The sequence below is a fragment of the Piliocolobus tephrosceles genome, chromosome 11 (assembly GCF_002776525.5).
Source record: "Piliocolobus tephrosceles isolate RC106 chromosome 11, ASM277652v3, whole genome shotgun sequence".
Classification (NCBI taxonomy): domain Eukaryota; kingdom Metazoa; phylum Chordata; class Mammalia; order Primates; family Cercopithecidae; genus Piliocolobus; species Piliocolobus tephrosceles.
Genome location: NC_045444.1, coordinates 19,165,265 through 19,182,053, shown reverse-complemented (window position 1 = coordinate 19,182,053; position 16,789 = coordinate 19,165,265). Strand labels below are relative to the sequence as shown.

At 39.1% G+C, this 16,789-nt stretch overlaps 1 protein-coding gene across 2 annotated transcripts in view; it reads left to right on the top strand.

The window, feature by feature from the left end:
- Positions 1-16,789, top strand: part of ZRANB3 (zinc finger RANBP2-type containing 3) — a 319,153-nt gene that overhangs the window by 276,254 nt on the left and 26,110 nt on the right. For both annotated transcript variants that reach the window (XM_023193763.1, XM_023193764.1), the window contains 3 exons: positions 9,554-9,968; positions 12,124-12,327; positions 15,598-15,689. In XM_023193763.1, the coding sequence (XP_023049531.1) occupies positions 9,554-9,968; positions 12,124-12,327; positions 15,598-15,689 (711 nt within the window). The remainder of the gene's footprint in view (positions 1-9,553; positions 9,969-12,123; positions 12,328-15,597; positions 15,690-16,789) is intronic.

Genomic DNA, 16,789 nt, shown 5'->3' with positions numbered 1-16,789 from the left:
CAAAAAAAAAAAAAAAAAAAGGCCGGGCGCGGTGGCTCAAGCCTGTAATCCCAGCACTTTGGGAGGCCGAGACCAGCGTATCGCGAGGTCAGGAGATCGAGACCATCCTGGCTAACACGGTGAAACCCCGTCTCTACTAAAAAAATACAAAAATATAGCCGGGCGAGGTGGCGGGCGCCTGTAGTCCCAGCTACTAGAGAGGCTGAGGCAGGAGAATGGCGTGAATCCGGGAGGCGGAGCTTGCAGTGAGCTGAGATCCGGCCACTGCACCCCAGCCTGGGCAACAGAGCGAGACTCCGTCTCAAAAAAAAAAAAAAAACAAAAACAAAAAATTAGCCAGGCATGGTGGCACATGCTTGTAGTCCCAGCTACTCAGGAGACTGAGGCACAAGAATCACTTAAACCAGGGAGGCGGAGATTGCAGTGAGCCAAGATTGTGCCATTTCACTCCAGCCTGGGCAACAGAGTGAGATTCTGTCTCAAAAACACAAAACAAAAAATCATTTTCAGTAAACCAGGAGCCCCTCTTTGTTTCCATCCAGCAGGTATAATTATCTTTAGAATATATCAAAGAGATTTTCTCACTTGTTTTTCTATTAGTCATAGCTGCTAAATGTCAGAGACCTCATCAACCAACTTCCTGCTGATTGCCCAGAGGCTACGATCAGAAAGCACAATTGATGACATGGATCAGGTTTCTCACTGATTACCTAGTAGGAAATCCTTACTCCTTTTAGGCCTTCCAACTTATGGCAGCCCTGTGGCCAGGACCCTAACATGTAAGGTTTACATACTGTGACAGCATTCATCATTGTTCAGTTTAGCCATCATAACATTAGCCATAGCTAATCTTGTCCTCTCCTTTTGCTAACATTGTATTCTTAAGAGTATCTTTTGGTTCACAATATTATTAAAATGATTTCCTTTCTACCCTTTCCCTTGTTTTCTGGATTTTATGTACTAAAGCCTCAATTTTATTACCCAAGTGGAATGTTCTGTTTTAGAACATCAGCTATACTGATTACTCCCATGCACTGTTCATAAACTACCATAAAGGCAGAAGTATGCATCAATTTCTCATACTGTCAGTCACTGCTAACCTTACCTCTCAACCTGCCTTCAGCACATAATGAGAATTCTCAAATGCTATTTTCCCAAAATAAGTCATTGCTTAAATAGTAAAATAAGTTATTTTTAAAATAGCTTAATTAAATAGCTTAGTTAAGAAGATTAACTGTAAAGCTGGTATTTGAAGGCCCTGAGAATTCTTTTTTTGCAGGGGAGGTTTCTTTTTTTTTTTTTTTTTTTTAGACGGAGTCTCGCTCTGTCGCCCAGGCTGGAGTGCAGTGGCTGGATCTCAGCTCACTGCAAGCTCCGCCTCCCGGATTCACGCCATTCTCCTGCCTCAGCCTCCCGAGTAGCTGGGACTACAGGCGCCGCCACCTCGCCCGGCTAGTTTTTTGTATTTTTTTAGTAGAGACGGGGTTTCACCGTGTTAGCCAGGATGGTCTCGATCTCCTGACCTCGTGATCCGCCCGTCTTGGCCTCCCAAAGTGCTGGGATTACAGGCTTGAGCCACCGTGCCCGGCCGGTGGTGGGGGAGGTTTCTTTAGTTGTTTTGCTTGCTTGTTTGTTTATTTTTGAGATGGAGTATGCTCTGCCATCTAGGCTGGAGGGCAATGGCGCAATCTCAGCTCATTGTAACCTCCACTTCCTAGAGTCAAGTGATTCTCGTGCCTCAGCCTCCCAAGTAGCTGGGATTACAAGCACCCACCACCATGCATCACTAATTTTTTTGTATTTTTAGTAGAGACCACGTTTCACTGTCTTGGCCAGGCTGGTTTCGAACTCCTGACCTCAAGTGATCTGGCCACCTTGGCCTCTCAGTGTGCTGAGATTACAGGTGTGAGCCCTCACACCTGGCTAATTTTTGTGTTTTTAGTAGAGATGGGGTTTTGACATGTTGTCCAGGCTGGTTTGATCTGGTTGACCAGATCAAGTGATCTGCCTGCCTTGGCCTCCCAAAGTGCTGGGATTACAGGCATGAGTCACCACACTCAGCCTTCTTTGTTCTGTTTTGTTGTTTTGTTAAAACATTTGTTTTAACAAATGTTGCAATTGTTTTTTTTTTTTTTTTTTTTTTTTTGGTGGGGAAATGGAGATATAAGTCATTAAAGAAACAGAGTCTTTAATATATAGAATAGGACAAAAGATTCAAGTATTTTTTAAACATTATTCAGTATAGATGGCAGTGGACTATTAATATATTTTATATATATAGCTATCCTGACATCAGTTTGTTTTATTTGCTCTTCTTAAAAAAAAAAAATTTAAGGCCGGGCATGGTGGCTCATGCTTTCAATTCCAGCACTTCGGGAGGCTAAGGCAGAAGGATCGCTTGAGCCCGGCCCAGGAGTTCAAGACCAGCCCAGGCAACATAGGGAGACCCTTGTCTAAACAACAACAACAAAAGTTAACCAGGCATGGCAACATGCACCTATAGTCGCAGCTACTCAGGAGGCTGAGGCAAGAGGATCTCTTGAGCCCGGAAGGCTAAGGCTGCAGTGAGCTGTGATCACACTACTGTACTCCAGCCTTGGTGACAAAGTGAGACCCTGCTTCAGAGAGAAAAAAATTTTTTTAAGTATAGGAAGAGAGGTGGTTGAGGTTATGGTTAAGGCATTAAATTGAAAACAAGCAGATTAAGAAAGATTCCTTAATTAATGGTTTTTGTTTGTTTGTTTGTTTGTTTTTTAGACAGAGTCTCACTCTGTCGCCCAGGCTGGAGTGCAGTGGTGCAATCTCGGCTCGCTGCAACCTCTGCCTGCTGGTTTCCCTGCCTCAGCCTCCCGAGTAGCTGGGATTACAGGCACCCGACACCATGCACAGCTAATTTTTGTATTTTTAGTAGAGACGGGGTTTCACCATCTTGGCCAGGCTGATCTTGAAATCCTGACCTCGTGATCCACCCACCTTGGCCTCCCAAAGTGCTGGGATTACAGGCGAGAGACACCGCACCTGGTCTCTTTAGCACCTTTCTCTGACCAGCTCCGTGGGTGGTAGCTAACATTGTGTTGTCTGTGGAGTCTGTGGAGAAACTGACTAGACCAAGCAAAAACTTGTGGAGACTGAAGGAGATCATAAAAGAGTCGGTAATGACTCTACAGTGAAGTCTCCCTTGTGGAACTCCTGATGGCATTTTAGCATCTTATTAAATATTAGTTGATAACAAAAGGCCACCAGGCATTGAGGATAACCTCTCATGTGAAAAACAGAAACCAAAACAAACATCCAAGCCAAGAATGAGACACAAAAGCAATAGAGACAATGTAATGAGCTGAAGAAAATGTAAAAACAGAACAAAAAAACTACCATCAGTAGCCACAGAGAAGTAAAAATATTGTGCTTATGAAACAAGAAGAAGTAAAAGGAAAAATCAGAGAATACAACAAGCTCTTAGAGCTTAAAACTTTAATACCAGAAATTATTAATAAGGAAAGAAAGAAGGATAATGAAGAAATTACCCAGAAGTAGAACAAAGATGTAGAAAAAGTGAAGAAAATTAAATAATCTGTTCAGAAACTTTTTTCTTAATAGGAGGTCTAGAAAGATAAGATAGAGGAAGAAAAAAATAATTTAAGAAAACTTCCCAGGACGGAAGGACACAAGTTAATCTGATTGAAAGAAAGTACCTGCTGAGCACTTTGGGAGGCCGAGGTGGGCGGATCATGAGGTCAGGAGATGGAGACCATCCTGGCTAACACGGTAAAACCTGTCTCTACTAAAAATACAAAAAATTAGCCGGGCATGGTGGCGGGCGCCTGTAGTCCTAGCTACTCGGGAGGCTAAGGCAGGAGAATGGCGTGAACCCAGGAGGCAGAGCTTGCAGTGAGCTGAGATCACAGATCACACTACTGCACTCCAGCCTGGGCGACAGAGCAAGATTGTCAAAAAAAAAAAAAAAAAAGGAAGTACCTACTGAAAGCCAGGTGCAGTGGTACGCCTGTAGGTCCCAGCTACTTAGGATGCTGAGGCAGGAGGATTGCTTGTGCCCTAGGAGTTTGAGCCCCATCTGGGTAACACTAAGACCCCATCTCTTTAAAAAAAAAAAAAAAAAAAATTAAAAAAGAAAGTACCTATTGAGCATCGACTATAATGAATGGGAAACCAAAACACACACTAAAGCCATCACCCTTCTGATTTTTTGCTTTGAGTTTTCTTCTGGATATCTTTTACTCATTCGACCATTAATTTTGTTCCCTTGTTTTCTGTCCTTTTTACCTTTTCTTTATTGAACTCCCTGTATGTGGCATGACATCCACTTTTATGATTTTATCCACCTGCATGTCCATGATTGTTCTCCGATACCTAAATCCAATTCTCTCTCTCTCTTTTTTTTTTTTTTTGGAGACAGAGTCTCGCTCTGTCACCCAGGCTGGAGTTCAGTGGCACAACTTGGCTCACTGCAACCTCTGCTTCCCAGGTTCAAGTGATTATCATGCCTCAACCTCCCAAGAAGCTGGAATTACAGGCGTGTGCACCATGCGCAGCTACTTTTTGTATTTTTTGTAGAGCTGGAGTTTCACCATGTTGGCTAGGCTGGTCTGGAACTCCTGACCTCAAGTGATTCGCCCACCTCACCCTCCCAAAGTGCTGGGATTACAGGCATGAGCCACCATGCCTGGCCTCAGTTGACTCTCTTATGGACTCCAAACCTGCTTCCTGGAATCCTCTACCCCAGTACCACTAGTTCTCATACATTTCTAAAAGTGAACTTGTTTCCTTATCTCTTGTTTTTTGGTCTTCTAATGAACCTATTTATCTTTCTGTATTTTCTATTACAGTAACTGAAAATATCATCCCTACCATGTTATAAGTCAAAAATCTAGGAGTCTGAGGATTACTCTAGGCCCCTGTATCTTCCTCACCCCTCATGTTCAATCAGCACTTCCCATCAGATCTTGCTGATAGCCCCATGTGTCCTGAGTTCTCAGGAAACCCTCCCCCCCATTCATCCCTCAAGGAAGGGACAATCAAGGGTCATTAGACATTTGAAGAGAAAATCTATAGCATGAAAAAGGTAAGCAAAAGTAAACTAATACACAGATTGATCCTGAAGATAATTTTTAAAAAAACTCTTAAGTAGTAGTTTCAGATTTGAGATTATATTGCCCATAAAAATAAAATGAGAATATGGTTAAAAAAAATAGAGAATAACAAGGAACTTTTAGATGGTAAAAATATGACTGCCAAACTAAAATAATAAGGGTTGAAAGATAAGTGGAGGAAAACTAAGAGTTTACAGGGTAAAAAGACAAAAAGAAGGAAAATACAGTAAAAGACAAGACATAAGTGTATAAGTCTAACATTCTACTAATAGGAATGCCAGGAAAAGAGAAAAGAGAAAATTAAGAGAAAGGAACTATCAAAGAATAATAAAAATTTTCAAGAGCTAAAGATAGTAGTATTCAAAATAAGGTATCTTCGGTGCTGAGCAGAATTTTTAAAGGCACATAAATATAGATTATATAGAGGTAGATCACTGTGAAATTTTAAAACACCAAAAATAAAAGTTCCTGAAGAGCCCTAAAAGAAAGCAAAAATGTGCAGCCTACCAAGAAACAACATCTTCAGCATCAACAGATGTTGGAAGAAACAGAACAGTGCCTTTAAGGATTTAAATGGTGGCTCACGCCTGTAATTACACCACTTTGGGAGGCCAAGACAGGTGGATTACTTGAGCTCAGCAGTTCAAGACTAGCCTGGGCAACGTGTTGAAACTCAGCCTCTACAAAAAATACAAAAATTAACCAGGCATGGTGGCATGCTCCTGCAGTCCCAGCTAGTTGGGAGGCTGAGGCAGGAGGATCACTTGAATCCAGGAGGTCAAGACTCCAGTGAGCTGTAATTGCACCACTGCACCCCAACCTGGGTGACAGAGCAAGACCCTGTCTCAGAAAGGAAGGATTCAAGGAGAATCATATGCCCAGCAAAACTACTGAATAAGGATGAGGACAAAATCAGCTCATTTCTAGATAGGCAAGGACAGAAAGTTTACCTCTCTTGGATATACAGTATGGTTTAACTAGAAATAGCTGATAGAATTTGTTCATGTTTGCTGAACATTTGCTAGTATTTTCAAAATTCTGCAAGCTCTCTTTGCAGTTTTATTGTATAGAATAGAATATTTTCTTTAAATGTTTAATTATTTTTGTTTCTTTGTTACCTTTTTTGTTTTTAAGAGACAGGATCTTGCCATGTTGCCCAGACTGGGACTCCTGGACTCAAGCAATCCTCCTTGCTCAGCCTCCTAAGTAGCTAGGACTACAGGCGCACACCACCACACCTGGCTAATTTTTCTGTTGTTTGTAGAGACAGGATCTTGCTATGTTGTCAAGGCTGGTCTTGAACTCCTTGCATCAAACAATCCTCCTGTCTTGGCTTCCCAATGTACTGGACTACAGGCATGAGCCACTGCACTCAGCCTGTTACCTTTTTTTTAAAACACCAACTTCATCAGTCTGTTAATCTCTCTGCTTTCCTCCACCCTTTTTTTTTTTGACATGGAGTCTCGCTGTGTCACCCAGGCTGGAGTGCAGTGGTGCGGTGTTGGCTTATGCAACCTCCACCTCCCAGGTTCAAGCAATTCTTCTGCCTCAGTCTCCCATGTATCTGGGACTACCGGTGCATGCCACCACACCCAGCTAATTTTTGTATTATTAGTAGAGACAGGGTTTCATCATGTTGGCCAGGCTGGTCTCGAACTCCTGACCTCGTGATCTGCCTGCCTCAGCTTCCCAAAGTGCAGGGATTACAAGCATGAGCCACTACGTCTGGCCGACCCTTTCTTTAATTTCCCTTATGCATTGTTTTAAAAATCATGTCTCGTGGTTAATGATTTCATTCTTTATATTTATCTGAATTCTGTATATTTCACAACTAATTAGATAACTTTTTATAGTATTTGAGAATGTATAAATTAGCCATGCAAAATAAGAGTTCTACATTATTTGGAGTAGTGGGGTAGGGAAGAGTTTTTTTCCCTATGATAACATGTTTTAATTTTACAAATAAGGGAACAGCCTAAATTTTCCTTCCTTATTTTTTCGCTTCCTTTTTTTTTTTTTTTTTTTTTTTTTTGAATTTTTATACTGTGGTAACATAAAATTTGCCATTTTAACCATTTTTAAGTGTACAGTTAGTGGCATTACATTCACAGTGTTGTGCACCCACCACCAGTATTTCCAGAAATTTTCCATTACCTCAGAGAGCCTATAATTATTTAGCAATCACTCTCCATTTTCCCTTCCCCTCCAGCCTCTGGTAACCACTAATCTTTCTGTTTTTATGAATTTTCTAATTCTTTCTCATACAGTACCACTAAGAAGTACAGATAATATTCACTTTGTAAAATATCATTTACAATATATGGTATTTTGCTATCATTATCTACAGGATCTTAGTTATCTATTACTGCATAACAAATTGCTCCAAAACTTAATGTTTTAAGACAACAATAGCCATGTATTATTTCTTATAGTTTCTATGGGTGCAGGATTCAACCAGGGTACAACAGGGATGACATGTCTCCTCCATGATGACTGTGGCCTTTGCTGGAAGACACCCATGCTAGGGGCTGATACCTTCTCTGAAGGCTTGTTCACTCATGTGTCTGGCAGTTGGTGCTGTCACCTGGGAGCTTTTCTGGGGCTGTCAACTGGAACACTGCAGGATTTCTCCACGTGGCCTGGGTTTCCTCACACCAATGGTGTCTAGGTTCCCAAGGCAAGTGTCCCAGGAGAGAAAGAAAGGGAGTGACAGAAGGCCAGCCAAGTTGAAGCCATATTACCTTCAATGACCTAGCCTCAGAAGTCACACAGCATCGGCTGGGCATGGTGGCTCACGCCTATAATGCCAGCACTTTGGGGGCCCAGGGCGGGTGAATCACCTCAGGTCAGGAATTCAAGACCAGGGCCAACATGATGAAACCCCGTCTCTACTAAAAATACAAAAATTAGCTGGGCGTAGTGGTGAACGCCTGTAATCTCAGCTACTTTTGGGAGGCTGAGGCAGGAGAATTGCTTGAACCTGGGAGACGGAGGTTGCAGTGAGCCAAGATTGCACCATTGTACTCCAGCCTGGGCAACAAGAGCGAAAAACTCTGCCTGAAAAAAAAAAAAAAAAAAAAAAAAAAAAAAAGTCACACAGCATTATTTTAACTGCATTCTGTTGGGTGAGACAGTTACAAAGGTCTACTCAGGTTCAAGGAAGAAGAACATAGATCCCACCTCTCAATGGAGGCATGTCAGTGTCACATTGTAAGAAGAGCATGTGAAATGACATAAGAATTGGTGTGACCATCATTGAAAATATATTCGGCCACAGCATGTTTCTAACATGGCTCCCAACTCCATCTCTAAAACTAAATCCTTTAATTTACCCTCACTGTAGCTAATAAACCATGGAGACAGGTCTCCTACTTTCTGTAACTAGGAAACTGAGATTCACACATTGAAAAGATGAAAAACATGCAATGGTATAGCTGTTCTTAAAAAAAAAAAAATTTCTTGAAAACAAGGTTATTATTAAAATGTGTCTACTAAAGAAACTGTCCTAATTAACAGGTTTTTTGTTGTTGTTGTTTTGTTTTCTTTTCGTTTTTTCCCAGGGTCTCACTCTCTTGCCTCAGCTGAAGTGCAGTGGCACAGTCACAGTTCACTGTAGCCTCAACCTCTCAGGCTCCAGCAATCTTCCCACCTCAGCTCCCCAAGTAGCTGGGACTACAGGTGCACGCCACCGCTGCTGGCTAATTTTTGTTTTGGGGTTTGTTTGGGTTTTTTTCTTTTTTCTTCTTTTTTTTTTTTTTTTTGTAGCAACAGGGTTTCACCATGTTGCCCAAGCTGGTCTTGAACTCCTGGGCTCAGGCAATCCTGCCATCTCAGCCTCCCAAAGTACTAGGATTATGGGCATGAGCCACCGCACCCAGCCTAATTAACAGCTTCCTGGTCAAGATGCTTCTTTGTCAAGAAAACATTTTCATATGAATAACATTATGTATGAACATTGTGTTTATAGTTTGGGTGTGAAAGCATTTTTTTAGGTCCTTGATTGTCCTGAAATGTTTGAATACACAATTGCCTTTTTTCCCCTGACATACATTTAGGGTAATGTATTAAGTATATTTTTATTATATAACCGCTCTAACCAAGTTATCTTACCTCTCTAAAGCTGCAGTTTCCTCCTTCAAAATGTGATAATAATAATAGTATTGACCTCACAGAGCTGACATGAGGATTAAATGAGTTAATATATGTAAAATGCTTGGCACAAAATAAGTGCTAAGAAAAAAGACACAGGAAGTACATGGATATGTTTTACATATATATATATATGTATGTATATATGAAGAGTCAGAGCATAATGAATTCATTTCCAAAAGGTATTTAAAGGATAAGGCAATATGGTTAATTAAAATATTTTGTTAAGCTCTTTTATGTAAGAAGAACATATTAGATTGCTTCTTACTTTGATAACTACTGTTTGCTTTTCCTAGTTCGAAAAAGAAAAACAGCATGATATTCGATCATTTTTTTTACCACAACCTAAAAAAAGACAGTTGATGACCTCCTGTGATGAATCAAAGAGATTCCAGGAGGAAAATACTGTAGTGTCATCAGACCCTACAAAAACAGCTGCAGGAGATACCATCGATTATGAAAGTGGTGTTGAAACTGAAACTAAAAGATTGAAATTGGCCACCTCGGATGACCACTGTAGTCCCTCGGAAGAGACACCATCCCAGTCCAGGCAAATCAGAACTCCACTCATGGAAAGTGTCCAGGAGGCCAAGGCCCAGTCAACCACCCCAGCCTTTCCTGTAGAGGGCTGGCAGTGTAGTTTCTGCACATATATCAATAATTCAATGTTACCTTATTGTGAAATGTGTGAGAATCCTCAAGGCAGTGCTGGTGAGTATATAGAAGGTGACCATGGAGGTAAGGGCTGTTAGTGGTGTCTTCAGATAACCTGTGCTTTTAGAGACTGCTGTTATCCACAGATAGTGTGACTCAGCACAACTTTAGCTTTTAAATTGGAATAAGAGCTTCATATAGTGAAGACTGAATTTATCCCTTGTGGAATGTGAAAAGCTCCCGGTTCTGTCAAGAATGTATATCCCCAAACGTCTGTGATATGGCATTAATTTGGCACAAATGGACATTTCTGATTAATGTCAGCAGGATATGAATTCAGTGGGCAGGAATAGAAGCTCTGTTGCTATGGTAGCAAATATGCCTTATACCCATAGACCTACTATTTTCTCTCCTCTGTAGCTAATACTTGTTTTTAAGGAAATTGTGGATTATTTTTATGTTTAAATAGCAAAATAATGTAATGTAGCTTCTTTGCCTAGTCAGTATACATTGTGCCATGGTTTTTGCTTGTCAAAGCATCAAAATTGCTCTATGGATCAATCTTCATTTGTGAACCAATTTGATGTCTGGCTTTTTTGAGTTTATTCTTTTTTAAAACATATTTTTTTTTATAGAAAGTATGTTTTTATAGCATGGGATACCATTTTCTGATGTTTAGTTTCTGAAATGATTATTAATACCCATGGTTGTCATACATTCGTATTCTTGTTTCCAGTTCTATAGAGCATTTTTATAGTAATAAAAATGCCAAGCTGACAGTTTTGGAAACTGGAAGTATACATTTTATTTTATCATTTGTAATAATTGTACACATCTAATTTTGCATCATACATTAATTCTTCAAAATATTGGCATTGACAAAGACTCAGCTAAGATATAAATTCTGATATTGCAGTTCCTTCCTCCTACCTTGCTCTTCTCTCTGTCTTAATTTTGATTTGAAGGAAAATGTAGGGAGGAGCTGAGTCTTCCCTCTTTCACTTTGGGTGCTTCTACCAAAATTGACAAGTCTGCCATCTGGGTGGTGGTTATATTTGTATGTGGGCACCTGTTGTCTGTGAACTAAATTGGAATCACATGCTTATTCCATGTAATATCTCTGTCACAATTAGCATGATTCCATGCAATTCCCAACTGCTACAGGCAATAAAAATAAGTGCTATTGTGACTATGAAATAATGTCAGTTCACATTAAATGTATAAGTTGAATGATTTAGCAACAAAGTCATAATTTAATATGGGTTTTATAGTTCTGATTTTTCCTTTGCTATACCGAGAGCAACAATGAAAATTTCTAGACCTGGGATTTAATAAGGAATCTCTCAAGCAACTTAAAAAAATAAAAACTACCTTTTATGAATATGAAAGTCTGATTAGAGAGAAATACATAGTCTAAGTAACAGTGATATTACTATATATAAAAATATAATTATTAGATTTATATTTCTACCCCTGCCACATCTAATACCAAATCTTCTCCTCCCTGTTCTTTACTACATCATGCTAAAAACCTGGGCTGTATCTTTGATCTCTTTTTCACCTCCCACACTCAACCCATCAGGTAACCTCCAAATAAATCTTGATTCCAACCACTTTATCTTTATTGCTACCATCCTACTCTAAAGCCACCATCTTTCTCCCAGACCTCAATGGTCTCCATATTAATCTGATCTTCAGTGCACAGCAGCCAAAGTGATCCTTTATTCCTTTGCCTAAAACTCTTTAATGGCTTCTAGTTACATTTAGAATATTTAGACCAAGAATATAGGCCCAAGTCCAAGCTTCCTAGATCCATGAACAGCTCTCAGCTCAAATGGGACTCCTCTCAGAGCTTGGTCCTCATGACTTTTGCTATAGGAGTGCTCTCCAAAACCTTCCTACAAAAAAAAAAAACAAACCTTAGTTGTGTCTTTATCTGAAAATGTACTATTTCCCTATTTGTTTATTTTATTGTCATTCTCTGCCATTTAGAGTGGCATCTAGAATGCAGGGATTTCTCTGTCCTGTTCCTGCTGACTCTTCAGCATCTAGAATAGTACTGGGCATATAGTAGGCTCCTGATAAATGTGTTGAACATATGAATAAACATTATTCACTTTCTTTCTTTCTATAAGACCTAGCTGTTACATTCGTTTTACTTTACTTTTAAATGTAAATTATTACATTTTTGTAATAATTTTTATTTTAATAGTTATGCAAATAGATAGCCTAAACCATATCCAGGATAAAAACGAGAAGGATGATTCTCAGAAAGATACCTCCAAAAAGGTTCAAACTATCTCAGACTGTGAAAAACAAGCCCTTGCACAGTCAGAACCTGACCAGTTGGCTGACAGCAAGGAAGAGACATCAAAAATTGAGAAAGAAGATGGACTTACATCCCAGCGAGGTAATGGTAAGTCTTGTTTCCATTTCTAGCATCCAAGTAATAACCATATACTTTCACACATAATACTGGTATTAGATTAGTAATTACTACCTTGTTCCAGGTTCCTTTTACTCTCTTTTGTATTAAAAATACCAACCATTTGTAACCACATACTTAAACACCAGATGGCTGGAAGAGCTGAGTATGTCTGTTGGCATTCAGACATTACACATAGAGCAAAACCGATAAATAGCTACGTGTGCTGCCACCAGGCCTGTTGCCCAGCCTCAACCAAGCCTAGCTCATTCACACACTAAGGGTGTTGTTTTGATATTTGGGAGGTGCTTTGGACAAAACAGTAAGACTGACAGATAATTAACACTTAGCATATCATTAATCCTTTACACAAAAATTGTTGTAAATGGTTACACTTAATTAGCATATTTTTAAAAAAGTATTTTAAAGAAAATGTTTTTAGGGAACATGATGTCAAGACTATATGAATCATGACTGCATTTGGAGCCAACCATACAGTGTTTCGGATTTATTTACTTTTTGGTTGATTCCATTCATTATTTATAGCCGTGATGGTTAGCAAATACCAGCCTGTATGTCATACTTCACTATGATTTATGGGCCAGCTGGCAAGAGACTGAGTACTTTTGGGTTATTTTCCTTGTTACTCGTTTAGTGACCATAGTAACATACAGGTTGACATTCTTATTAAAACAAACCCAATAGTTAGAATGAGACTGTTGAAGTTTTTCTTCTAAGTTAGTTGCTATTAAACACTAATATAATTTAGAGTCTGACTCATAGCTTTAAAATGTTCATTTAAGAATTTCTGAGCTCAAGGCATCCTCCTTTCTTCTTCTCTCAGCCTTCCTTCTGATTCCTCAAGGTCTTCCCAAAGAATGTCTTGGAATGGATCTGTTTAGGTCTGTTCATTTTAACAGCTTTTAAGTAGACAGTATAGACTCAGGTGAGTTATACTCTTTGGTGTCTCTAGTTTTCTTGATTTCACTGTGAGAAACTCTCAAGTGCTGATGGAACTCTGGTTATGGGACAGCATATGGCTCAGTGAACTAAATAGCAGACTAGGAACCAACACCTGGCAATTGTCATCAACTGGGCTATGGATCTCTTCATCTATGGCAGGGAAATATTGGCTTGTTAGTTGTACATTGATCTCTTGATGAAAACATGTTAGCTTCTACTTACAAATACTTTTTAGAAATCACTTTGAAGTTCTGTTCTGCCAGTGAAATTTGCTTTGGCCTCATTCACTCCAGACAATGCCAGCATTTACCCCTTACCTCTTCCTGTTTCCCTTTTTTGACTTTTCAGATCATTGGGCTGAGAATTCCACATAAGAGGTATGCTTCACGTCTTTCCACTAACATGAATTTCAATGAAAAACAAACAGAAAACAAAGGAAGCACACTATGTTAAATGCTTATTCTACCTACATATGCTCTTTTAGAACCAGAGTAGTACGTACTACTCTAGAACTGTAGTTTTGTTCTCTCTAGAATTCCGGGAGTTTGGAAGAATGACCATAGGTGCATCATCTATAGTCTCAAATCATTAATTTACACTTCATGGCAACACTGAAAAGATAAATATGTTCCCTAATGTAGCTGATAGCTATCAAGAATTAATATCAGCTGATTTGGAATTGTTACAGTTATTTTTATCAAAGAATGGCTTCTGATCTTTAAGCATTAATGCATAGTTCTTCAAAGAAAACTGCCAATTAAGCTATGACACAATACCTTAATGTTAGCCCAGACCAGGCCACATCATCCTCTGTTGCTTTGACATTTCTTTCATTTGTTCTGAGGGATTTGGCAATTTCTCCTTCTGTCAGTTGCTTTCTTTGGAATGTAATGGGCAACCCTTTTGAACATCTCAGTAACCAAATGTAAGACATCTTCCTCTATTGGCAGAGCTCTCGTTTCCTTTGGTACCATGAAGCACTCCATTATTCCTTTACAAGAAAATAAGATATTTTGATTATTCCTCCAGTGATACACGTTTGCTCCTTTAATATCAAGTTTATGCTTTCCTGGTCTGTATCCAAGTTTTATGGTATATATGATAACTTTTCATTTCAATACCAAATCATAGTGAAAAAATTTAAAGACATTTTAAAGGTAATAAAGTCAATACATGTAGTAACAACAATGCATATACCTCATGTGTAGTGTAGAAGTGACAATAGTATTACAGCTATGACTCAGCTTATACATACTAAGACAAAAACAACTGTTTACAACTGCCACATGGCCAGCAATGATTGTAAAATGCCATTGTTGTTATTGACTGTAAGACATGCCAGTTTCAGAGATGTTAAAGTACATTTTTGAATTTACAAAATAAGGGAATAATTCATAAATCAGGTTTGTAAAGTGGTCAGTGCCTTGATTAGAAAAATAATAGTATGATGACATTGCCAAGTAGAATGGCAAACAAATCATAGACTTCTAGATCTGGGAAAGTACTTTAAAAGATCACTGAGAGAAGGTAAGAGCACAGGCTCTGGAGTCAGCTTGCAGGTTTTATGTCCTCTTACTAGGCATGTGACCTTAGGTAAGTTAGCGTGCCTCAGTTTCTTCCTATGTAAAATGCACTATTTATTTCTGAAAGGTATTACTGTATGTACCTACAACAGTGCCTCGCACATTGTGTGTGCTCACTAAATGTTAATTCTAATTATTATTTAGACCTGCATTGATAATCCTGTATCTCCTGCAAAATATATTGGACAGTAGGACTGAGAAAGGGCTAAATAAGAAGAGATTATCAGAAAAGAAGCTTGTCTACTTATCTTCTTTTGTGAATGTCAGGCACCAAGCTACAGGGAATCAGGCATTTAAGTGGCCCTCAACATAGCGATGTTGCTGCTAATAATCAAAATGGTGCTTATTCAGTCTCAAACCTACCCTAGCAAAAGGAATAGATTAGTCTAAACTTCAAGACCAATAACAGCTCTTATTGGTGGAAATTCTTCCTTATGCCTACCTAACTTGTATTTTTTCAGCTAATTCTGAATCTGTTTGTTTCTTGTTAGGTCATTAGCAAAAATGTAAAACAATTGGTTACCATATAAGCCGATATGCTCTTCAATGGCCTACTGTGGTAGTTTTATTTCAAGGCTAGACAATTACTTTTTGTTAAATATATTGATATTTTTGGTATAGCTATTTCATCATTCTAACCTACACATGATTAAAATAAACTATTTTAGATAGAGAGTAGATAAGTCTTCAGGTTCTCTTTTGTCTTCTTTAATAGAACAGTTGAAGAATTCAGACACTTTGCCAGTGTATGACACCTTAATGTTTTGTGCAAGTAGGAATACTGACCGGATTCACATCTATACTAAGGTAAGCGTCATGCAGAGTCTGTAACTTGAAACATAAAAAAGACTTCCTTTTTTCACTTTTCAGTGGAGATACTTAATTTTATTAACAGTGAGATAAGCATCTAGTTATTTTCCTCCTTAAAACTAATTCTCAAATTTCTGTGTTAAATCTAAAGACAATGAGAGGTAAAACCACACAGTCTTTAAGAACATAGACTTCAGGGCCAGACTGCCTCAGTTCAAATCTGTTAGTATGTAATCTTGCTCACATTACTCAACTGCTCTGTGCTTCAATTTCCTCAACTGTAAAATGTGGTATACCCCATTTACACTGACGTGATTATTACACATTGTATGCCAGTATCAAATTATCTCATGCATCCCATAAATATATAAACCTACTCTGTACCCTTAAAAATTAAAAATTGTTAAAATAATAAAAAATAAAATGCAGACAGGATTTGTTGCAAAGATAAAATGAGCTGAGTCCTGTAAAGCGCTTAGGACAGTGCCTGGCCTACATGAACTCTCCATAAATGTTAATCCTGCACTGATCACTTGCAGCAGCAGGAGCAGCAGCATCTTTACAGAAGCCTAGACCTGCCCATTCATGTTGAGTAAATGCTAGGAAGCTTTTGTCAGATGATTGCTGATTCCTGCCATAGGCTAGCTTAGTAGTAACCCAAACTGTTTAGACTCAGGACCTCTTTGCACTCCTAAAATGTATTGAGAACCCCAAAGAGCTTTTGTTTATATAGGTTATATCTATTGATGTCTACTATATTTGAAATTAAAATGGAGCTTCTCAAAAATATTCATTTATGGTCGAGCGTGGTGGCTCACGCCTGCAATCCCAGCACTTGGAGAGGCCGAGGTAGGTGGATTACCTGAGGTCAGGAGTTTGAGATCAGCCTGGCCAACATGGCAAAACCTCCTCTCTACTAAAAATACGAAAATTAGCTGGGTGTGGTAGCGAGTGCCTTTGATCCCAGCTACTCGGGAGGCTGAGGCAGGAGAATCGTGTAAACCTAGGAGGTACAGGTTGCAGTGAGCCAAGATCGTGCCACTGCACTCCAGCCTGGGCGACAAAGTGACATTCTGTCTCAAAAAAAAAATTTTTTT